Raw genomic sequence first — 26673 nt, 5'->3', positions numbered from 1 at the left:
GGTGTCTGTAGAATATACAGATTAATTATTATGAATAAAACACAGAAGACTTGAATAATCACTAAATAGAAATAAATTGGCTGTTACATTAATCAGGAAAAAATATTCCCCCCCCCCTTAAATTATTCTCATAAAATTCATGTTAATTTGAGCTCTATTGATGTGCTAATATGTGGGGAACACTCACAAAATCTAGTTCTGGACCATTAGGATTCATTTCTGTGCTTTTTCTATAGTCATGAAAGAGAGAAAACTTCCTCTAACAGGTAACTCACAACAAAAGCTTTACTTCATAGCTCTGAAATGCCTTCTGTTTCTAGTTAGCCTTCTGCATGCCCCAGATATCATATAGTTAAATGAAGTGTTTCTGCTAGAAAAGATACAATTTTCCTGTAGTAAGAAAAATCAGGAATGAATACAGTTTAATGAAAGGCACAACCAGCAAAATAACACTGTCAATACTTTCCAATGAGAGATTTTTCTGGGGAGTTACCTCCATGGTTTTATTTACCTTTTTTTCCCTAATATTAAGCACTTATTTCTTATGTAATGCATAAAATGTTTTATAAGAAATAAGACCCCCACAATATCTCTAAAATTGAATGTCAAAAATCACAGCAGGACATTGAAATAACTAATATTCTGAATACTACATTTATTAGTGACAAACTAAACTAAATACAAAGAAAGTCTATTGTTGTACAGAAAAAGCGAACTCAGCAGAGGACTATTTTGTTTCTTTTTTTTAATTATGTGTATTTTTACCTCAAGAGAGGTTTATAAAGACATATCTGAATGGTGTCTTATTAGGTTAACACAATAAAAAAGGGAATTGCACCTTCTTATATTCCTGATTTTTTTTTTTATTTTGAAACATTTCCCTTTTAAAACAAACCCAAAACTTCTCTTCTGTTAATCAGTATTGGCACTGGTTAAAATGAGAAACACGCTTTATAAAGTCACACCTTTAAGAGAAGTATTTTTTTTTTATTAACAGCACTGTAAAATAAAAGTACATAATTGCTAAAACGTAATGAAATCCCCAAGGTAGAAGCATATTAAGCATATTAGTTCAAAATTGCTAAAATTTTCATAGTATTAGCTTATTGAATTAATAATTATTGCCTATTTATTTTAAAGGACTATCACTTTTTATTTAAAAAACTATGAAGTACATACTGTACTGTCAGTAATCCTTCCAGTTCTACTATCTTTTCAGAAGAGAGGAGAATTCTACAGCACTCTAGACTAGATCATCAGCTCCCAATAATCCTTATATGCCATATGTATTCTATATTAGAAAGGCTTGACCAGAAGTTTTCAAAATAAAAATATACAAGCAAAGCTGTGCAGGAGAGCTGAAAAAAACAGCATGTGTCTCTGTTCACAGTTCACACCTCTCTTTTTGTGATGAAATCTATCCAAGGGTAAAATCAACTCTGGCGTTTTGACAACATAATGCTTGCAGTGAATTTAGTTTAAAGATCTAAGTCAGGCAAAAAAATGAATGCTCCACTGAGGTATACAGATACTTCTGAAGTAGATTACAGGTAATTAAAGAAGAATGCTTAATCTTACGTTTCCAAGTTTTTTTACACCTTCATCCTATAAAGGAAGCCAATGCGCTAAATTTCTCAGTCCTAGAGTGCCCTTGATGCTTCTTGCTGTCAAGTGTTCATTCTTAATGGATACTTCTATTTCAAACTCTTTGAAAGACAACCCTCCCACTAGCTTAAACCAGTGAAAGTTAGTATTGGATAAAGAACTTTCCTGAAAGAGAAAATACCTAGGGAGAGGGGAGGCAGAAGCCCTTATTTCTGTCACAGGATTCTCTCACTCTTTGAGATTGTTCAGTGTGGCATGAATGGATTTAGCCTTCACAGAGTTTATGAAACTGGGACAGCATAAGAAGACAACTTCTTTATTAAAGAGAAGTTATTTCAGTGTTTCTGGAGATCAAGGCTGACTGAGGAACCCACACCAATTCTCCCAGGAAAATGAACAGGTAAATATTAACAAAGTTTCTTCTCCACATGAGAAAAAAACACTTGTAAATTCCAGTCCTTTCAGATTTTCAGAAGTATTTTTTTCTTTTGGCATTTATAAATGCTCTCATTTTCTCACTGTGCTGCTGCTTTTCACAAGCTTGTACAACTAGAAAAAGCCTTATGCATCACAATCTTGCCGTGAATGGGAAGAACCCTCATACAATCTCACAGGACTACTTCTGACCTAGATTGGCCTTTCAAATATAACAGCGCTGTTTCAGAAGACTTGGCTTATCCACTGCGCTGGCTGGGATCTCTAATTCATTGGGAATACAGAATCTGCTCCAGGTTGGGAGCCAACTGCTGGTGTAACACTGACAGATGCAGGACCCATATGCCCAAGTCTGGGTAGGATGCCTGTATCATGTCATTTGCTGGTAAATTTGCTGATATCATGGCTTTGCTGATAAACTCGGTCATCTGTGGGCTGCAGGTCAGCCTGCTGCTGCCCTCTAGTCATGTTTGTGGATTAGTGAGTGGTTCCTCTCTATCAAGGAGTACTATCCAAGCATAGTATGCATCCCTTAATGCTTTCACATTTTTCACAACTAATTCCAGTATATCTACTGTTCTGGTGATTTAGGCACAGATGATGAAATCTTGCAGGTGTAGTGAATCTGTAGAATGTGGAAATGTTCATTTCCTGTCTAGTGGTTGGGAAGTTATGCTGATACCATCCATTATGTTTTAATCCTAAACAATTTTTTACTGCTAGATATATTGCCAGGAATTGTGAGTATAAGATTTGGATGACACCACAAAGACATTTTTATAAAGAGGAAAACACACATCATTGAAATGCTCCTTAAAGGTAAAAAAACCAAAAAAGCAAAAATTTTCCAATATATTATTCACACCTCCTTAGATATTTGCATATGTCACCCTTGGCAGGCACATTCTTGACACTAAAGAAAATAAAACGCTCTTTAAGTAAAATACTGTGTTCTGCTGTTGCTACTGGTCTTCCTTAGTTGCTCTGTAAAAGTATGAGATTTTATCTCTTGACTTGAAAATGAAAGGTATTGACCTTAGTACTTGGAAACAAAGCTTGATGATACCAATAAATTAAGAAATGTTAACCGTTTCCTTAGTTAAGAAATGGGAAAGACCACTTTCTATTTAAATTTGGAGTCTACCGAAACCACAGCCTCTCCATGAGGGAGGTCACTGAATGTTATTCTAGAGCAAGGCTTAAGGGCTTACATGCTCCTAAAAAGAGAAATAGCAGCTACAGTCACTTCCTGCCAAGCCTCCTACATGTAGATAATTCATACCCTCATCAGGAATAATCTATTTGGGAGTTGGGGAAACTTTTGTAGAATGAATGCCAAGTGCTGCTAATTAGTCTTGGCAAACACTGGAAGTGTGGGGGGCAGTTCAAAGTCAGTAGCCTAAATGTGCATGTCTCCAGGATGAAGGACCACCACCTCCCTAAGATCTTGCTTTATGGTGAACTTGCCACTGGCTACCGCATGAGAGGAGCCCCGAAGAAAAGATACAAGGACTCCCTGAAACAGCCTTGGCCATATTGATCACCATAACTGGTCTACTCTGGCCTCCAATCGGGAGGCCTGGAGACACACCATCTATAACGCAGCTGTCTCCTTTGAGAACGCACGCAGGATCACTCTTGAGGAGAAAAGGCAATGCAGAAAGAACCGTGTATTGCAGAATACACCATCTAAGGAGTCTTTCTGCTGTGCCTTTTGCAATCGGATTTGTCTGTCACGTATTGGCCTCATAAGCCACCAGCGTGCCTGCAACAAATGTGGATAGAGCCTTCCCAAATCTTCGTTCACGAAGCCCAACCATGATGATGAAATGTGCAAGGACTAGACAGGAAGCAACCCCATTCCTCTCCCACATGTGCCCAACCTTATGTGGACTACCGCATCCTAAAATGCAGATGTGTAGAGACCTACAGTCGACACAAATAAATATCCCTACAATGCCCTCAATGCAATGCCAATGATAAGAGCAGACCTTTCTACAGGAAGGTGTAGTACCTTCTGCTGGCCAGCTGACATACAGGTTTGATCTTTCACAGGCACAGCTTTAGGACCCTACAACTAGGTGTCTAACTAAAATAATTAATTTTTGTGTGCTAGTTACAAGACATAAAAGTGAATACCTAGACACAAAACCATGATTTTCACTTTCAAGACATTAAGCTTGGGTTTATAATAGAAAAAACCAAGTATTTTTTCTTGTTTTGATAGACTAATACAATATTATATTGTTGAAAAATTGAACTGTTTCCTACCTTCTAATATACATTCTGATAAATATTATTTATGTGCAGAATATCTAGTGCTTTTTCTTCAAAGGGAGGATTACATTCTGTCTTTGATTTTGTTTGACTACGTAATTTGTAAAGGATGAAAAACACTGCCTTGATCATTACTGTTTCAGACATGTAAATGCAAAAATTATTTGAGAGAGAACAAAAAAAAAAGACACCACATTAAGCAGGACAGTCTTTCAAAATGACACTTTTTATAGTCCCAAGCTTTTTGTTCTCAGAGTTAACAGTTACTTTTATTTCTGCTTCCTCTTATTGTCTGTTGATCATATATTTTATAAAATAAACACTGAAATTCTAAACCACAATAGAAATACATTATTTTGTAAAATTTTGGTTGCTTTGAATACTGAAACACTGAGTCCAGATTTTCAGTTTATAGCATACCTCTAAGTGACCTTTGAGACTGTTGAGAGGAAATCTGAGAGTCTCTACTACATGTTTGTTACATATTAGGCCTTCGTTCAAACTCTGGCTTTTTTTCATCAATTTTCAATAAAGCTAATACTGTTTTTCATACAGTAAACTAAGAAGTATTTGCTGATAGGCTGAAGAAAGCTGACCAGTCCCACAGTGCCTCCCTTCAAAGCCTAATGTTTTTTGAAGAGCAAAAAGCTAAGTGGCTTTATCAGTGGGCTAGGAGGCAGCTGCTATAGCAAAGAAGGTGTCCTCCATAATGATGACTGTTCTCTACTGTAGGCCTCTGTTGAAATATTAGGACAACTTCTGAACTCTAGACACAGACACACACCCATCACAGATTTTCTTTCTCCTTAAAGTGTGCATTAAAGGCAAATAATCCACCATCTCTGTGCTAAAAAAAAACCCCAAGAATGAAATCGTAAAGAATAAAATCTTTATCATGAGCAGAAGATACTAGTGAACAGAATAACAAATACTAAGTGCAAAGCAAGCCAATGGCACAAACTTTAAATCACTAGCTATAATATGTAAAAAAGAATCTACAATGCATTAAATCAAACCTGAATACGAGGCACAATCAAAGAGGTATAGTCTTACAGTAATGTAAAATGATATATATCTAAATAGCAATCTCATTAAAATGGAAAAAACGTAAAAGAAGAAAACAATTCATTGGCTAAGTGCTGTGCATAATTAATGAACAGAAGTCAGCACGAATTTGCATCTTATGTGACCTTATTAAATGTGTGTGTGTGCGTGTCCCCAAATGTGATGCCATGTAATTACACAGAACTACTTCACTTGTGGAAATGTTATCATTTGTTTCCATAGTCCCTTTTTAATTTTCTGTACAGGTAGAAATTCTAATACAGTGACATTTTAGCAGCAACTAATAGAAACAACCACTTTTAATCAACTTTTGAGATAATATACTTCAGAATAGAGAGCATGCTCTACAAGGCTAACTCATTTATTTCAACAATATTTGTATTCATTTAAACGTTATGTACTTATAAGTCTGTAAAGGTGCTTGCACTTTCCAAGTAAAATCCAGGAAAAACAGAACCATGTCTGGGGCTTCAGCTTCTATAGCCGTGGGGAAGGTTGAATACACAGCTTCCATGTCAATATTTAATTTTTTATTTATTTAGACCTCACAGTTGGGAAAAAAAAAAAAAGAAAAAGTGACTAGCAGATACCTGATATGATGAAATATCCTGGTTATAATCAGCCTTAAACAAAACAGCTTTCATATGAATCTCAGCTGTCCATGCTCCATTTAAGGGGTTTCTGTATGCAGACTCCAACATTACCCTTTGTCAGCTCCCAGGGAAAAAGAGGGCACATAGTGCTGGCCTTCACATCTATTGCAGAGGAGTACAAAGGATGTCTAAAGCCTATTTCTAGTGCTTTTTGTTTTCATAAAGCCTGAAATGAGGAATATAGTAATCTTTGAAACTATCATCAATGTTTTCATGAAAGTGAAGAAAAATATCAGTTAACTTGCCCAGCATGTCAATGAAATATAATTTTCCCCATTTTTATTTATTTATATAAAATCAACACTCTTTTCCTTGTCTGATGAATGCTGTGATTGAAAAAAAAAACGAAACAAGGCATTCTGAAACCAGGACACTTACTGTCCTCACCTATATCTTTGCAAACACCATAGAAGGTATAATTATTTCTGGTGAACCCACACATTAGTTTTTACTGTCTGCACTTTTCAAGCCACCTTACTTCAGAGAAAAATAGGACAAAACCCCAAATCATAGTTGAATGCAGACTCCAATAGAGTTTTGTTGATGTATCTGAAGAAAAAAATCCTTCTTCAGCTTCTATAGGCTGCAGAAACTCCTCCATTTCTTTTAATGACCTATTCCCTCTGTCTGATTCAATACAGCCCAGTGGCTATGGAAATGACAACACTCAGCAGGTGACAACAAAACAGTCAACAAACAGTGCTGAGATATGTCATTTTCTTCAAATACTTTCTCAGGAATTAAATGACACAGTACTGTATGCTGTGTCCTGCTCAGATCAAATATTTCTTTATTAAATGAAACTGCACGCTTTTATGTATAGTTGCCATATAAAATGTAGGTTTAAGCCTACTGTTCCAAGCTCCAATTACAAAACAATTTGCTATTTCCCACACCTCCCCCAGTCTCCTTTTAGTATATAACCCCTTGGGCAGCAACTGCTCAGATAGTGTATCTTTGCCATAACTCCAGATCGAAAGTCCTGCCCTTATGGAGTCAAATCTGATGCATTTACTGTGACTGGGACAAATTGGAGTATGTAAATTAGCACCTTTTGAGTCTCCTGAACCCAGGAAATTCTCTTACTCTGTGTTAGAGCTAATGGACCTGAGATGTCTCTTGTAACAGTGCTGTCTGCACAACTCCTTTAACCTTTTCAGATTCTGATCTAGGCTTTGTTCCTAGCCCTTTTTAGAATTGTGCAATGTATCCAGTTAACCTCTGTTATAATTTAAACCGGTGCAACACCAGAGGCGTATCATTTCCGTGGCATTTACACATGCCTAAAGTGTAAAAGAGCACCCAGCAGCGAACAGAGACCCACAACAACAAGATTTCTATGAGAAAGTTTTTTCTGCCTACTTTCAGCTTCAAATACTTATCACTACTCTGAATCACTTACACTAGTATAAAATGCAAAATTAGATTTCTAAAGTTCTAAATAAATTAACATAAAATGTAAGAGTTTATCCTTTTATTACAAGAAGATGATCATCTGAGAAGACTATCAATCTACAAAATACTTGAAGAGCGACTGCTGATCAAGCTTGATCAGATTCCTATGTAGGTTATATACTAGCTGCTGAATGATAAAATAGCATCTATCCTCAAATCATAAAGGAAAAGCTGCTATGGAGAGGCCTTGTCCCTGGAAAGCACACTGAAAAGCAAGATATTAATCTTTTGTTTCCACAGTCCTATGGCTCTTTTCACAACGTATCGGCATTTACACTGATTTCCTGCCTTCAAATTGTGTTTGAGATGCCGTGTTTGAGCTGTTAATAACTGGATATTCCATGTCATCACAAATTACTATTTCCAATTGATTGTGTGTCTATCTTTTTCTCAATATAACAATCATACTGATTGTTTTTAATTTATCTTACTTTTTATTTTGTTCCTAATTTATTGTTCTTAAAATAATCCAGATTATTTTCTTTGGTCCTGTCCACTTAGAATTGCATCTCTTTTAGAAAGCTGTAATTTCCTCTGTGTATATACTATCTCTTACACCATAAATCCATCACTGTTCAGTTTATACTACAGCATTACAGCATCCCGTTCATTACTGTTACATCACTATTTCTGAACAACTAATTTGAACTTTATATAGTTGTCAGCTTTTCTAGAGAAAAGATGGTTGCATACTAAATGCTTTTGATTTTGGATAGACATGTAGATTTAATAAATGCCTCTTTTTCTCCCTTCTTGTGTTTAATTTCTGGACTGCATTTTGTTGAAAGCAATTGGTGTCCCTTTGGTTTTGTACCCAAACTCTCTGGATGCTGCTTAATGTCAGGAAGAAAACTCATAAAAATAGTCTGTACATGACCATGAAAAGGTTCAGATTCAAAATTTAAGTATACATAGTAGACTAGATGTGTGCCTTATAGAAATCATTCCCTCATAGAGGTTTTATATGACCTCCAAACCTTCAGTTCTGACTTGTTATGTACTCATTCTGTCTCGTTGCATTATGCATGGCTCTTCATCTCTAAGAGAAAGTTTAGGATCATTTTGCTGCATGGTTTGATCTGTAGCAACTTCCTTCTTAATTCATCTCTTCACTTACAGTTTGTCTACTAATGCATAACTTAACCTCTATCTGATCCCCAAAATCTTTACTTTCAGACAGCACAGATCCATGTTCTTCAACATGTCCTAAGTTTTGTCACTTTTCACATTTTCTTCTATTTGTCTGCCTTTTACACATGCTAACAGATGTCAGTTAGTAGTCTACCCCTTTAACCCAATGCAGACAAGAAGCTGAACAGTCTTCTTCGTTCTCAGAAAGTGTACCACTGACACCATCATTAGCAATTGCCCTTCACAAATCTCCAAGCCAGTAGAAGTCTTTTCTCCTAACATCTTTTTCAGCCTGGAAAAATCCTCCATCAGTACTACCATCTGCTGCTTCGTCACCTTTAGTCTTGTGTCATTATTTCTGTGTTGACTAGTGTTATACAGAGATAACCTCATTATGTAATACTCAGAATGACTGAAAATAGCAAATGAGAAGATAAATCTTCTCCCTAATATTTTATAGCACTCCAAGACTTTCCTTCTCTTTTCCCGCTTCTTAAATTTTCTTGTCAGATGGGACTACCTATAATAATTCAAATATTGGAAGAAATGAGATTTCCACTCAGCTTAAGCCTGGTCAGACTCTAAACTTAATGCCAACTTGCACTTGTTTTATTCCTACATATATCTAATTAAAACACTACAAAATTTTACGCAACATTTGTGGGGAAAGACAAATTTTAGAACTATATATCTTGTTCAATTATATTCATTTTTACTGTTTTGTTGACTTTAATACCTAACTAACAGTATGTTTACAGGGAAAAGTGTTTTGTACTTGTTTTCACTACAGTTCTGTTAATTGTGTACAACTCTTGTACCTTCATCCACAATCGTTCATTACTACAGAAATGTAAATAACTTGCTCTGTTCACTGATCTCTAATTTACCTTAAAAAACATTTTCACAGATTGTCCTCAATCTGCACTTGTTACCTGCTTAACATGCATATTTACAATGTATGGAGAACTTTACCCACATGGTCTCCAGAAAGATGTATTTTGAAAAAATGAATAGTGTCATTGCCCTATTATATTCTAATCTAGTTACTATAGGTAAATAGCAACGTCTTCCAAACATGACTAAATACTGTAGTGAAACTGTATAATGAATTCTTTTTGCTTTTTGTCTATGCAAAGCTTGATAGATTGTTCTACAGAATGTGTCAACACTTGTACAAAAATAATAAGAGAAATGGAGGACAAGAGTAATTTGGACAACAGAGAAAAAAGTCCAATATGAAAGTTTCCTTCAAATTTGGTATGTGTTTCTACACCTTCTGTATCTGATAACACTAATTTATAAACTGGATGATGAAACTGCATTAATTTAAGGAGAATGTGAAAACATTTTTCCCAATTATAACTTCCAATTTTTCTGGTTGAAGATGTGGAAAGGCCTTTTGTTTCATAACTACTGAGATATTAACAATCTTTGTTAGCATTCAGTTGATCACTCATGTGACCATGAGTACTTCTGAGAATATCACTCATATGATGCAAACTGTTATTTGCAGCTATTACTCATATCAAAGAGTAGAATGGGATTATCTCCTTGAACACAATTGTAGACACAGAGTTATGTTAGTTTAGGGGTGCAAGTGGACGGGGTACTAGCTACCTGCAAACAGGTAACTTAGAGTGCTCATTTGGAGTGAAGAGACTGTTATTAATTTTCCTCTTTCCTGAGAAACTTAAGCTTATCTGACATGCTCTGGTACAGTCTAAGCTACTCTATATGATACTGGCAGCATCTGGAACTATTCACTAGAAAACACAGATGTCGCATTCATCCTGCACATTTACCTCACAATTAATGAAGGCCCCTCTCTGAAGAACAGTAGGATACTAAGTTGACATACAGGATATATTTTACAGTTTCACGTTAGTCTAATTATTACAGTGTTGTATATATTAATAAAAGTAATTAAAAAAAGAATAGAAAACTGTTAGGACGAGGGACATTGTTCAATTGTTCACAATACTAGCAATTCACCAGGCTTCTTGCATCCACAGGGTTTGTTTGTTTGTTGACTTTAAATACAGAAAAGTTAAAGTAACATCAATGGGTCTAATAACCTGTGGCTTCTCTATAGGATGGAGGTAAGGAGGCAACTAAATCTCCACGAGGTTCCATCCACAAACGAAGGCTTCCAGTGGAGCGAAAGGGATGTGAAATGTGTTTACAAAATATAATGCTGCCTTTCACACATGGAAAGCTTGGGACTACTGCACAGAGTAAAGCCAAATTGCAGCATCTGAGCTATGTGTAGCTCCCAAGTAGTTCAAAGCTCCCATTCTAGGTTGACATTATGTGATTAAGTCTGTGGTGATACAGAATCTTCTAGAAAGTAAAACAAGGGCTTATAGGCCTTGTGAATATTACAGATGACTTTGTTGGGTCATCTTGGACACAACTGGACATCCACTATGGGTATCCTCTCTGTATTGTGAACCACTTCACTCAATCTAAGTGGTTTGTACCTTGTGACTCTTGACTTAATGAAGAATACAACTTAGAGGGTCAGACAGTTTTCACTGAGGTTGTCTTTCCTTTGATCTTAATAGAAACCTGATTTTTTTCTCTCATTGAATCTGATACTGCAATTACAAAGACCTTTGTTCTCCACAAAATACTTTCTTAATGGGAGATAAAGGTACTAAATAAAGTAAAAGGGAAATGCAAGTCTCATAAAATTTCCAAGATAACATTCAACAAGCCTTATGAAAAGCCTCTGGGAAGGTAGGTGGGCAGCTTTATGGAGCAGATGGAGAATTCGGTAATTGTCATCCACTTGTAAATCACAGATGCATTACAGATCTTGCTATGGGACTGAATGAGATTGGTGGTTCACTTTTTTTCTCTGTCTAGTTCTGTAGTTCAAGTCTATCAAATCTATGAGAATTATCTGATGTGCAATAACTTAGGGGACATGGAAGAAATTAGCTAAGATCTTCCATTTAGGTTGATTTTGGATTTGGTTTTAGTTTGTTTGTTTATTTGTTTTGCTTGTTTGTGTTTTTTGAAACTCATAATGCAAATCTACATTGCAAGGTTTATTCATGCCACTGCTCATGACTGAATAAGCTTACAAAAAAAATATTGTTTCACTGACACTTAGTATCTCTCCAATTTAAGGATTTCTTTACACAAAATGAGGCAGAAGTAGGACAGTATAAACAATTTAAGACAACTAGTGTCTAAGTTACTGTGTATGGTAATGTAATGCTATATGAAAGTGTTACAGTTTCTTAACAGTTGAGTAGGTGCTACTGAAGCAAAGAATGCAATTATGAAAGTTATCACTCTTTTGTATGTAGAAATACAAAATGTGTACTGCTCACTACACTTCATATACACACTCCTATTATTATTACTAATACTATCTTTCTATCCGAGCCTGACTTTAAAACTATTCCATAGTGATTGATTCTAAATATTAAGTCTTTTAGAAGGCACTGCTATTTTTAAAGGAAGAAACATATATTTTTAAAAATATTAGATTTTATTTCAAAATACTGTACATTTTACTTTTAATTGTATTACAGTTCAAATTGTAAGGTGTGTTCTTTTTTGTTCAAGAATTTTAAAAGCAACTAATTTAAATATGCAAAATTATCTTGAGTTGTTCATACGTGAACTTAAAAGCCATGCAACACAGGAAAATTAAGTAATTATGCCTCCAAGTTATTTACTGCAATTAAGCTCATTTATCATATGCAAATTAGTGCAAACTGGTCTCATTAGTTACTAAATTACTCAATATGAGCTGAACAATGTAGCACTCCAGTTTGTAATGAAAAATCCCTGTAGAGGCAAGCAGTATCAATTAAGCTAATTTGCATATGCAAATATATTCACTAACTTTCCCTTTTCTCTATATTTAGTTCTACATTTCCTGATTATTCCTCATTATATGAAGAATATGGGGTTACTGACCCTTTTCCACACCTTCTCAATAGCAATGAAGTTACACAAAAAATTCAAGGGCCCTGAAAAAAATGATGAAAATCTTGCTAATTTTTAAAACCAGTTTCAGCCAAATTTTTAATAGTAGGTACCAGAAGTAATTTTTTTACTGGATTTATTTGATTAACAGATATCTATATCTATATCTATCTATCTATTTTTATATATAGATGTAAAACTGGAAATGTCTATTCACATTATAACACCTCTTTTCAGAAGAAAAAGAATGTAGAAGATAACAAAAGCAAAGCACATAATTTGGCAAATCAAAAATCTTGTCAAAAATCAATTAACATATTGCTATTAACCAATAATTCAGGTGATTTTACTTGGAAAACATTTAAAAGATATTGCACTGACATGAAGTATCTAACATAATATAGTCTAGGCAATCATGTTTTGTGATGTCTTTTTTTCCACAAGCACAGAGTGGGTAGTGTCTTTGGTTTCAAACCTAGCATGAGAATCTCTTCAGCATGATATACAGCAATCAGATGTGGCTTGGAGATTTTTTGACATAGCATAAAATCTTAAAATGGTTTGGGTTAGAAGGGACCTTAAAGATGATCTAGTTCCAACAACACTGGCATGGGCAGGAAACCTTCCGCTAGACCAGGCTGATCAAAGCCCCATTTAACCTGGCCTTGAACATTCCCAGGGATGCAGCATCCAAAACTTCTCTGGGCAACCTGTTCCAGTGACTCACCACCCACCTAATGAGAGTGTGCATAAGTGTTGCATTTCATATGGAAGCAAAGTATAAGCCTCTGCGTGTAACTAGATTTGTACAAAAGACAAATGCAAAGGTGCATGCAGCCTTACGCACGTGAAGTCTTTTAGGAGTTTTAAATTTCCTCGTATCAGGGTTTTTACTCAATTTTCCATCTCTGGATCTATGCAAAAGTATAAGTGTGTAGATTTTTTTGGAGTTGATAAAGTCTACTATCAATGAAACAGAACTAATTGTATGATCACCGGGCACAAATGTGATCTCAGATCAAAATCAATAACTTTTTTACTTTTATTTTTCTTCTGACAGGCAGATTTTTAATTTTCTAGTTTCTCCACTTCTTAACTGTACAGGGGAGAATACCTTTAGTAGTTGTATCAATCATCAGTTAAGGATTCCTTAATATTAAAAAAAAATTGTCATCAGTTAAAGCATTCTTCATTCAATGATAAATATTATATGTAAGTATATGGATTTAATAATATAGATATGACTAACGTATATAATGTATACATAGACATGACTAGCTGATACTAGCTACTTGTAGACTCAAGATGTAAAAATATCACAATATGCACCTGCATTTCTGTTTTTGCAAGATCACTATAAATAAACTATATCCATTTTTTAAAGATATACTATATTAAGCTTCTCGTTTGTCTGTCAATAAATTTTGAAGTATCAAAATATTAAAAGGATTAGAGAGGCTCCTTAATTTCTGAGCTTACACTTAACCCAGTCTTCAAAATATTAATAGCAAAAGGGATTACACAAACTATTAATTCAACTTCTTCAGATAGCAGACTTTGAAATCAAAATTCCCAAGGTGTAATCAAGGTTGTTTACTTTTCTTGCAAACAATACTTATCATGATAGTTATTTGAAAATAATTTCTAGGAGTAGCAGACTAAATGAGAACATATTAGAACTGTATTCCATGACAGAATCGGTCTGATTGTTGTTTTAAGAATAATTTTGTCTTCTAGTGATTATCTTTCTACCTATAAGACCACAAGGCAATGCTTTGAAGTTCATTCTGATCTGCTTAGAAGTGGTGTATTTGAATGCATGACCCAGGTTTTTGTCCCAAGGGTCGATTACTCTTCTAAAGTAAGACAAAATATAAAATAGAAAAAACTATTCACTACTATTAATTCTTTTTGTGCTTTATCCATCATCAACAGTCTATCTCTTGCAAATATCAAAGTGGAACTTCCTATTATCAATTGAGAGATTAATGGAACTAATTTGATAAAAGCATTACCTCCTATGAAAAGGCCACACTTCAAGAGATATTCAATACAATGCTGATGATAATTTTGATTGAAAATCCTCACTTATGGGTACAAGTACAATACAGGGGGTTTTTTTAGTAGTAATATGATAAAGTTATATCCCGAAAACACCTTAATTTATCACAAATAAGTACAAAAAATGAAAAACACAAGGGGGATCTAATTTTAACAGTATGAAAATCACTGATTGTTTTAGTATCCATTAAAAGAAAAACTCAAATATTTGGTAGTTTTCAAAGTGGCCATCCTAGGTTTTTTCATTGTCATTCATAAGAGTCATACTTAATACTTAAGGAGTGTATATTAATCAGTCTCAATTATGTTTTATGAGTTATAAATAATATTGTAAAAAACATGCATTTAGGATCTATGATATGTTTACACACTCAAAAAAATGACAAATCATATTAACTGAAGTATCACAAAACTGCTATTTCTTCTTTTTTACTACATGTATGAGACAGCATAACAGTGTTTAAGTCTAATGTGCAAACAGAGTACTGCAGATACTGGAGCAGATCTCTGACACGGTAACTACAACAAAAGTAGCTGCTTACAGAATCAAAAACTTGACCTAGACCTCTGCCAAGAGTGCACAACTAAGCAAATCACTTAGTTCATTATTTTTGTTCCAAAGAAAAATTAATTCTACCAGTTAATTTTTTATGTTTTCCTAAAATTATCCTTGTTTCTATTCTGCATTTAGTTACTTTATAAAGATGTGAAAAATTTGACATTATCCATAGTGCTTCTGAATGCCACAGCTGAGTTAGTGCAGAGAGATAGCTCTCAATCATTTCAAATTAAGTGGAATATTTCTCATGATAATATCCTAATTTCCCTCTTTTGTACATCTCAAAAGATAATACACCAGGCAATATATTTGCATTGAGAAGCTGTGTACATTGCTAAGTAAGAGCAGTTATTCAATGCCACGCTTAGAAAAGACTGTGGTTTTTATTTCCATAGGGCTGAGGTTTGCCTTACTGCAAAAACACATCACATTTTCTTCTTAACTGCTTCTACTCCACGTTTGATTACTGCAAACTAATAAAGGCTGTATTAACCCTGGCAAAACAAAGCATACACAAGGATGTTTCCATCAGGTCACTGTTTTTCAGTTTAATCTTCTTGGAATATGATGACTTGTACCATGAGATTAAATAGTTTGATAAATACCAGATTAGCTTTTATCTCATAGCTAAGGAGACCTAAGAGTCATGATGCTGTTCTTTTTTTATTCTTTGCAGCTTGCTCCAAATTTGTGATATATAATTGTGACAACTGGAATACCATGGAGAAAAGCAGTGCTCGTAAAACAAAACAGGGGAAAAAACCCCAACCCTAAATTGATACATGACACGTAAGACAAATCAAATTACCAACACAAAATACTCCCTTTTACACACATACAGACAAAACATAAAGGCATTCTGCGAACAAACACCAACTGCACAATTCTAAACAACAAAATATGGTGATTCACCTAAAATAACGCCCTCCCTCTCATTAACATTCTCCCAATCACAGACTTTCTAAATAGGAGAAATATGAGCATAAAAAAAATCTCATTAATATAAATGCTGATAACAATACTATTCAAATTATTGGCAGCAATATGACTAGGTAGTTATTTCAATTTTTCTTGGAAAAGCCATTTTTTTACCTGTAAAATATGACTTCCCAAATGTGATTCAAATACTTCAATGGCAAGGGCACTGGGACTTCTCCTGCGCTGGGCACCTATAACTGAATAAAAAACAGTTATGTTGCAAGGTCTGTACATTCACTTCTCATGCATCCTGATCACTGACGTTAACTATTTAAATGTTTTTCATTTTATACATCAGTGTTAATTTCAAATTTGCCTTCTACATAGCATATAAAATTAGTATCTAATTTCAGACTCAAATTTGAAGGAAAAATAACTTTTTAAAAAAAATATTTAAATGTAAAAAAAATCTGGAAATTAATCGTTTGTTCAAATATATTCCAAGTCCCTGTAGGTTTGACGAAAGCACACAGAATTTAATGAAAAATGCTACTGAAAAAGAGGCTACCTATAATGTAAATGTTTTGAAATGTGGGGACAAGAACTAAATATTACTCATGATTTACGAAGAGATGAGAACATGTTACTTATCTTATTTGAAACTGAAATGAAATAAACACAACATTAAAAAGCCAGCATTTGTAAACACATCTATTCAAAGTTCTTAGCATAGGGAAGTATTTTACTATCCCAGGTATCCATGTTTTTTGCTGAAACAGACACCTGACACTTCAGCTTCTACATTTAAATTATGTAGTTTAAAAGTACAAAGTGAGCAATAGGCAGTTATGCTTTAAAGACAGCAGGGACTACAAAAAAGGCTGAGAGATCACAAAACTAATATTCCATTAAACTCTCTATGCCAGGAACACAAAGCCAGCAATCAAATCTGAGTATAAACAAGAGTAGGCATCTGTTGCAAGATGAGGTTTCTTCTTAAGTCTAGGCTATCTTTGCCTCATGATCAGAGAAAGTTAGAGCATAGAAAAGACAGCACAGGGCTGCAGGAACTTTCCTTTCCTGTCTTAGTGACAAAACCAGGCATATCTGCAGCAGAGAGAAGAGGCAAAGTTCATTCTGCACCCTTTTAAAACATATACATCCAAAGACCCTGATTGTCTAACACCTCTGAAACCATCACAGCACTAGTCTGTCTTTACGTATTGCTGTCTTTACAATGTATGATAAGAAAAATGAAATACCAAGGATCCACTAAAACAAGCAGAATGAATGACTGTCATTACTGAACAGGCTAATTTAACACCAATGAAAACAAAATACAGAGCAACAATTTCTTAGTCTTCTATGATACTGGCTGCCAAATGTGATATCAGTAGGAAAAGATAAATGCCAAGTAATGATAGTCATATTGACCTAAAAATGTAATATCATTCCTTATTGATGTTTCATGTAATTTCCTTGCAGGAAATTCTAAGCTATTTATACTGGGCAAACAGGTGGCTTCATAGCTAATAGATTAAGGCAATAGCTCATAATTACAAATGGTGCCTGCTGTAGAGACAGTATTTTCTAAGTCCTCCTCTTTTCTCATATTCAAGGACACAGACACTAACACCTTAGGAGAAAAGTCTTCTTCAAGATGATATTTCTCAGAAAAACTTTAGCTTTAGCTGTAGAACTAAACAAAATATATAGCACTGTAAGGATTTTTAGCATTGCCATTAATTTCTGTCAGTCAGCACAATGCTTTGTATGGTTATTTAATTTATAATCTATCAGAAACCAAAAGGAAATTAACAGTTTTTGCCTGCTAGACATTGCTTTATAGTAGTCTCCATAAGAACACTGCAAAAAGCAAAAAAAAAACCAAAACAAACCACCTTGAAAACCTGCAAAACCTCCCTGAAATCCTTTAGGTCCTTTCATTCTTCCATCTAGACTGTGTTATATTTTCTGCACGTTGTCTGAACACATTACTATTTGGAATTTACCTTTTAATTAATTTTCTGTTTCCTGCCCATAATCAAAAGAGAGTCAGATCTTAGCTTTAAAATTTGTCAATTAAATCCTCTATCAATGACTGCATTCTAATGGCTGGTATGCACATAGACGAATATCATGTGGTACTTTCATGCCATTCAGTTCACTGACATTTTTACAGCAGTAGAACTCTTGGATTTATGTGTCTTGCACTAAGTCAGGTGATGTGGGGTTTCAATGACAGTTCCTAATTTTACAATGAGCATAAATACGTTGCACAGAAAACCATTACGTTTCTGGTAGCCATGCTGCAACTCTTTTTTGATAACCAAATAGATGTTAAATATGCACTTTACTTCATGCATTTCCATAACTATCATTCTTCACATTTTGAGGAATGAGACAAGAATATTGAGACAAATATAGAACAAGGGAAACTTAAATTATTTGATCTTCTGAATTCATTGCCTCATTATTTTACTTACTTTTGCTTTCAAGATTTCTCGATACGTATTTGCAGCAGAAAAAATATGCTATTTGGGGTATACAAATGCATATCACATTGATACCTTTCAGAAACATGGCAATCTCACAGTTCAGTCACAGCACAAAGACCTTTATTTGTACTGAATGAATTTTTGGTATGACAATAGACAAAAGGAAGACATAGACTGAAACAGTTGGATTAAAAAGCAGGACCAATGTTATTTTATTCTAAAATTTCAGATCATAAATTATAAATACTGAACTGGCTTCTACCACAAAAGCCACATCCATTCATCTGCATCTCATCCTGTGGATGGAACCGTCAGCAGCCAGAGCTCAGCTGATCACAGAAAACTTGGAAAGCAAGAGATTTAAGATTTATATCACAACATTGATAAATAAAACCTTCACAGACCTAAAGATCTGGATGAACATATTTTTTAAAAATGTGGATTACCTTTTAAATGCAGACTCTCTACAGAAATGACATAGTGAATTCATGAAAGAAATTTCTTCTTTCCATTAACAGCAAGCAGGGGAAACTAGGATGTGGAGAAGGTTAAGCATGTGTACCAAACTGCAAAAGGAGTCATAAAGGAAACAGGTTCCAAACCCAGGTTAAATTCTTCTTCCAATCTTCTCCTATTTAAGTAGTGTGAACAAACATCTTTGAATAGACTTTTTCACAAGCAGTCATATTTCATATGCAGTCACATGTAGCCTACGTTTAGTTGACAATGTTTAAATACAAACCAATATTTGTATTAAATATTGACTGTAATCACGACAAGAAGATAGGAAGATTGTTTTCACACTTGCACTTTGTAGTGCTGGAGCAGAGGAATCTGTTTTCTAAACTGTTTTACTTTCCATGGCATTGGACTATGACTTTAACTATCCATGCTGACATGTCTGTTCCTGGTATATGATTGTTCCATAACAAGTTATTAACAAGGAAAAAATTCTAACTGCTTGCTAATTCCTCTTTAAATTTCCTCCCTCAATGACTCATTTGGCTAAGTATGAGGTGAAGGAAGAACAACATCCTTTTCAGTGTATCTTGGGGCAGTCTAAACATGCTTAATGCAACCTCAAAAGCATTGGCAATTGTGCTACAAAGAGTAGGAAACTATGGAAAAAGAAAAACATAGACTGCCTAACAAAGATTTCTATGCATCCTGAAGAGAGAGGATTTCCTCTTAAACTCAGTTCTAATGTATGGGAGCACAGACCAAAGACTCATATTCACCGTGACTTTCGTCTAGTGAAGACAGAATTGTAATTAAACAGAAGCAGTATTCCTTGATCACTAGGAGTGAAAGCATAGAATATGAGCACAGTAATCAGTTCCACCTAAAATACTTTTGTGAAACTTTGTATGCCACCCCTTAACATGAACTGGTTTCTGTGGAAAGTTTGGGAAAATTCAAACCAAGAGTTTTAAATTATGTTGCTTTAATAACAATTTTAAAACTAGTTCTAAAAATTATATCAAACTTTTTAATTGATTTCCCTTAACCATTATTTACTCCTAAAGGATTTTTCTCAATTAGCGTCAAAATCCTTATTTTTTGTATTTCATTTGTTGATTTTTCTAAACACCACTTTTTGTATGCTTGGGAGCAGAGGTGGACATAGGGCCATCCTGCTACAACAATGACAATACAATTTCTACTACATTTGTCTGGGTGTAAAGCAGATTCTACATGAAAATGTATCTTTTGTTATTTCTAGGAAAAATTTCAAATGCTCATGGAAGAAAATGCAGGTGAATGTGGCAATCAAAGTAGTTTTACAGGAAGAGGTGAGATGTCATCTTAAAACCTTGGGGCTTTCCTATGACACATAACGAGTAATTTGGAAATGCTTGAAAGTTGTGTTTTCTAAAAGACAGAGACACTGACTGAGGGGCTAAACTGAAAAACAGACAATGTAATCTCAGTGAAGGACAAAGTATAATTACATTACATGCCAGAAGAAAGACCAATATTTCTGCATGCTAGCGTCCATAGAATCTTTTGGAAAAAAAATTACTCCACATTTTATACCTTGTGATGAGTATTTTTTTTCTATTGATTGTTCTTTTCTATCCCATTTAAGATTGAGTCTAACTTTTGAAAGAAATCTCCAGAAAGAGTGAACTCCTCTGCCCAACACACAAGTGGAGGACACAAGGTATACAAGATGTATATTCAGATCTTGATCTAAAGTGAGAAAATAAGAGACAAGTAGCATGATGTAAGCAGAGAGGTTGCCCTCCGATTTGGAAAGGGTATCCAAAGAAATTAAATGATGTCACCAGTTACCTCACCATAAGCCATCACATGATCCAAAATTTAGATCTCTTATTGACCTTCACAGATGGGAAGAAGATATAAATCTCAGATAGAGCTGCAACATATGTGGAAAGGTATTTTATCTTGGTTTAGTAAAGCTATGGGAATCATTAATGCTGTGCCATTACCAACGAAGTATCACAGCAATAAAGTATCAGAACAAATTTGTCACGAAGGACTACGTGTAAGATGCATAATGTAATCTATGATAATCAACTTACAAAGCTAACAATAGCATTTCAAATCTATATTTTTGTGTACAAGAATGCTTATTATTCCAGATGTCCATCTTTGCCATCCACTGGCAAAGAGCAAGCATGTATGCATTACTGGGGAATCCAGGACTGAGAAAGTAACCCAAAACTTTCCATGGAAAAACCAAGTAGTTATCAAGAATGTATTGGTTAATTAACAAAAATGCTATGTAATACAACTATAGGTGTGTTTTATTATTTCCAGTACTTCATCTACAATGCTTTATCAAAAGCTCCAGGAATTAAAAGAATTTTTAGCAAAACTGCTTTTCAAAATCAAGTTGTTTAATACTTTTAAACTTTTTAATAGCTTTTTAAATTTCAATAACTTAAAAGCTATCAAATTAAAATGTCCAAAAAGCAGAAAGTATTTTATCACTTGTTAACTGAATTTTAAGAGCCTCTTCCTTTTCCTTTCCCAATCATTTTCGTCTGGTTTATAGGTCTGCTTCTTCCCACAGGATTGTTCTTTAGGGCGTGGAGGTAGAGTGGGTGGAAGGAGGAGACAAGGTTACTTTGGTCCTAAATGTCTTTTTTTTTTTTCTGAACTTCTTAAAATTAGAAACCTCATGAATGAAATAAGTATATTTTACGTTCTCTGCTTGGTAACTAGCACTGTTTCTTAATTAGCACTTATTTGTACATCTTAAGACTTTATTTCAGAGGTTTTTTTCTATTCACTGTAAAGGATGAAGTCTTTGCTATGCAAGAATTTCCAGTCATCTAAGCAAAGAGAGTTCTCCATCTGTCCTGGGAGTGGGAGCACTGGCCTTTCTCCCACACTGTAGTAGTTACTATAGGAACTATTGTGCCTCCTTCAAAAGGGCTACAGACAGGGTGATTAAAATTCTTCATGGGACAACCCCCACTCTTCTCCCTGACAATGAAATTCTTCAGGGAGAGGGCTAAGCCTCCAGTCCAAGAATGGAAGCACCTGAGGGAGTGATGTGGCAGACAGAATCACCACTGCTTCAAATTGAAGCACAGGGAAAAAAATACAAGGGCCCATACTCCTGCATTAATTTTATTCCTCTCCCATGAAATACAGGAGCATTGGCTGAGAAATAGAAAAAGGAATGAGTAACTTCATATAGTCTCCACGATGTAGAGGACAATGCAGAAAGTAAAGAACAGATAGTTTCAATTAAAATCAACAGCAGGAGAAGAAAAATAATTAAAATGAGACAGTTGCATCCAGTTGGCAGCCGGTCACTAGTGGTGTCCCCCAGGGATCAGTGTTGGGCCCAGTTCTATTTAATATCGTTATTGATGATCTGGATGAGGGGATTGAATGTACAATTAGTAAATCTGCAGATGACACCAAGCTGGGGGGGGGGGCATGTGGATCTGCTAGAAGGCAGGAGGGCTCTGCAGAGGGACCTGGACAAGCTGGAGAGATGGTCTGATTCCAGTGGGATGAGGTTCAACAAGACCAAGTGCCAGGTCCTGCACTTTGGCCACAACAACCCCGTGCAGCGCTACAGGCTGGGGACAGAGTGGCTGGAGAGCAGCCAGGCAGAAAGGGACCTGGGAGTTTGGATTGACAGGAAGCTGAACATGAGTCAGCAGTGTGCCCAGGTGGCCAAGAAGGCCAATGGCATCTTGGACTGGAACAGTGTGGCCAGCAGGACCAAGGAAGTGATTCTTCCCCTGTACTCAGTGCTGGTGAGGCTACACCTTGAGTACTGTGTCCAGTTCTGGGCCCCTCAGTTCAGGAAGGATATTGAGGTGCTGGAGCAGCTCCAGAGAAGAGCAACAAGGCTGGTGAAGGGATTCGAGTACAAGTCCTGTGAGGAGAGGCTGAGGGAGTTAGGGCTATTTATCCTGGAGAATAGGAGGCTCAGGGGAGACCTCATCACTCTCTACAACTCCCTGAAAGGAGGTTGTAGCCAGGTGGGGATCGGTCTCTTCTCCCAGGCAACCAGCAGTAGGACAAGAGGGCACAGTCTTAAGTTGTACCAGGAGAGGTTTAGGTTAGACATTAGAAAGGAATTCTTTACAGAGAGAGTGATCAGACATTGGAATGGGCTGTCCAGGGAGGTGGTTTTTAAGATAAGACTGGATGTGGCACTTGGTGCCATGGTCTAGTAACCACAGCAGTGTTGGATCAAGGGTTGGACTTGATGATCTTGGAGGTCTTTTTCAACCCAGTTGATTCTATGATTATATGATTCTAGAAGCTTCTCAAGAAATCTAATTACTGTAAAGAGATAGGGAAAAAGTCTACAGAAGTATGGAAGAGAGAGAGACAAAGTAGAGACAGATGGCAAGGGAGAGGGACATCGAAAGGTAGTGTGAACTGCAGGCTTAAAAACCTAGGAATTCATCAGTCCGTCAGATAAATATCCACTCAAAGATTTGGCTCTACCAGCAGAAAAACACACAAACTGTATGACTGCATGAAGAAATAAGTGATGGTTATGGATTACTTATTCAGATATAACAATAAGACACTTACTGGAGTAATAGTTCTATTGTCTTATTTTTAAACTAGTATTAAAATTTCTCTGAAAAGAAAACTGCTGTCACCCCTTTCCAACTCCAGTGCTACAGAAATGACTAGTGTCACTGGTTCTGTTCTCAGGAGGAGGACAGGGTATTAACATCAAGTCAGAACAGCGTTATGTAGTGTCAGACTATACTTGCTGGTAAAAGTAAGAGACCTACATCTGTCGTCTTGCTTTTTTTTTTTCCAGTCTGATCCCAAAGGTTCATGTTATGACATTTGTAACATCTGCTACAAATGCGGAGGTAAGTCAGGCACAACCTTATTACTTCCAATCTAACGCTCCATCCATCCACAGGGCTTTCATATGCCACTAGTATGTCAAGGGGACCAAAAGCTGTTCGATCTACATGAAGCAAGGTAAATTGTAGAAGAAGAAATCATGCTTTGTTATGTCTCCCCTTCTTTTGTTATCTTAAATTGTTAAATAAATTGTTAAATAAAATGTTATTTCAGAATATTCTGTGAACAAAACAGGCAAGTTGCTCCTCCTTAGAGCCAACGCAAGTACCTTTTCATGTTTTAGATAGTGGCATGTTTGAAACTGGCAAACTGTAATTCACATCCTTCCCTGTTTTCACTAACACTGAAGCATTCCAGCTTCCCTTAACTAGACTCTTCAATACAGAGGGCTGCTATCTTGCATAGCCTGTTTTTCCTTCCATACTACTCCCAGTATTTTGGTGGGCTCACTGCAGTGTTTTAAGGACAAACAAGTTTTTTAAGTGCTCAGTGGTAAAATGCTACTCCTGACAGACAAAAAAAATGCTTACTTCATCTGTGGTGACAAAAAAGTAAATGAATAAGGAAAACAATAAGATGCTTTACAATTAGCATACTTTCTATTAGCTTCTCATTAAACCTCTATTGATACATCCATGGTACTTGAAGATTTCAATACTCCATTGTTAATAGGCTAAGATACTGTATGCTGTGAGGTTTATGCTATCACTGCTAAGTGTCTGCACAGGAAGGCAACCATTTGCTATATGGCTACGATCACCCACAGTGTAAAATTTATCTTTTTCAGCAGGGTCAGCTTGGAGAGTTGGGGCATATATACTAAAGAGGACAACATGTTGCTTGTTGTGTAGTGGAAGGTGTAGGGAGATAATGCGGTCAGAATGACATGTTGGCAGATTTTCGAGTTTAGGAACAATAGAGTTTTTGATCATGAAGCCAACTCCTGAAAGATGCCTTTCAGTTCTGGGTTTACCTGACCAAAAGAGTGTGTAACTGGCACCGTGTTCTCTAAGGTTGCCTTCCTTAGGAAGTCTTCCATCATCCCCATATCACCATTGGCCAATCAGAGCTCAAATCAGTCCAGCAGTTTAATTACCTAGGTAGCCGCATCTCCTCGGACGGTAAGATTGACGGAGAGGTAGACAACAGGTTAGCAAAGGCATACAGTGCTTTTGGAAAACTCCATAAAAGAGTTTGGCGTAATAAACACTTGAAGAAAAGTACCAAGGTCAGTGTTTACAAAGCCATTGTGCTGTCTACTCTTTTATATGGATCTGAATCATGGGTCATCTACCGCCACCATCTGCGTCTCTTAGAACGCTTCCATCAACGCTGCCTCCATACAATCCTAAACATCCACTGGTCAGATTATGTGACCAATACATCTGTTCTAGAACAAGCAGCAGTCACAAGTATTGAGGCCATGTTGATGAGAACACACTGCGTTGGGCAGGGCACGTCTCCAGGATGAAGGACCACCACCTCCCTAAGATCTTGCTTTATGGTGAACTTGCCACTGGCTACCGCATGAGAGGAGCCCCGAAGAAAAGATACAAGGACTCCCTGAAACAACATCTCAGCCTTGGCCATATTGATCACCATAACTGGTCTACTCTGGCCTCCAATCGGGAGGCCTGGAGACATGCCATCTATAACGCAGCTGTCTCCTTTGAGAACGCACGCAGGATCACCCTTGAGGAGAAAAGGCAACACAGAAAGAACCATGTATTGCAGAATACACCATCTAAGGAGTCTTTCTGCTGTGCCTTTTGCAATCGGATACGTATATCTCGTTGACCTTATTAGCCACCAGCGTACTTGTAGCAAATGTGGATAGAGCCTTTCCCAAATCTTCGTTTGCGAAGCCTAGCCATGATGACAATCACCCACATAAGACCTCACCTCATGGCCAGCCTTCATGAACGAAGATTTGGGAAAGGTCATTACCCTTCGAGCCTGCGCAGTGGATTTTTTAGGTGAGACACAGTGTGCGCTGAACTGAGCCCCCCCTTTAATCCTGAGGTTCATCTGCCGGGGCCGAGCGAGCTCGCACAGTGGCAGCGAGGTCCTCAGGATGTAGGTTTGTTTAGAGTGACCTTCTCTTAGATGGATGGCCTTACAGGGCTGACGAGCTCCATCTGCCCGGAGGAGTTCCCTGACCGGGAATCGAACCTGGGCCGTGGCGGTGAGAGTGCCGCATCCTAACCACTGGACCACCAGGGGTCCTCATCCACATAAGAAATTTCTTAAGAAATACATAAAACCTCTTCTGACAGCAAGTGGAATGTAGTTTTAGAAATTAACAGATTTAGACGTTACTGAAATAGGTAATATGTTTAACACTCAACATCATATACCAAAAATAAGACAATTTCACATTTGATGGAACTCATTTAAATTCACTACAAGGGCTGCAGAACACTGCATGGTAGCAAATGAGAAAGAAAGCCTCATGCCTCGTGACATAAGCAGTTGTAGGTTTTGTAGAACTTTTTCCTGTTGTACTATCACAGGCCAAGTAAAAGAACCCCTTCCCCAACACTCACCCAGATAAGAATGACACTGAAACAGAACTGATTCCCTTATGTTAATGAATGCTAAAACTCTAAAAATATGTCAAACATTGCTACTGGCAAATGTAGGAGCCACATTCACTGCTGGAATATAAAATCCAGCTACGATATAGCTGGACTAATTTACTGACTAATGCATCATTATACTACCAAAGCATGTGACATACCAA

At 36.3% G+C, this 26673-nt stretch overlaps 1 protein-coding gene across 8 annotated transcripts in view; it reads right to left on the bottom strand.

The window, feature by feature from the left end:
* NPAS3 (neuronal PAS domain protein 3) overlaps window positions 1-26673 on the bottom strand; it is a 610089-nt gene that overhangs the window by 289416 nt on the left and 294000 nt on the right. For all 8 annotated transcript variants that reach the window (XM_027726870.2, XM_039386541.1, XM_039386534.1 and 5 more), the window contains one exon: window positions 16279-16361. In XM_027726870.2, the coding sequence (XP_027582671.1) occupies window positions 16279-16361 (83 nt within the window). The remainder of the gene's footprint in view (window positions 1-16278; window positions 16362-26673) is intronic.

The sequence above is a fragment of the Pipra filicauda genome, unplaced genomic scaffold (assembly GCF_003945595.2).
Source record: "Pipra filicauda isolate LSUMZ 115617 unplaced genomic scaffold, ASM394559v2 scaffold11_size5308982_pilon, whole genome shotgun sequence".
NCBI lineage: Eukaryota > Metazoa > Chordata > Aves > Passeriformes > Pipridae > Pipra > Pipra filicauda.
This window is presented reverse-complemented; position numbering and strand designations above follow the sequence as displayed.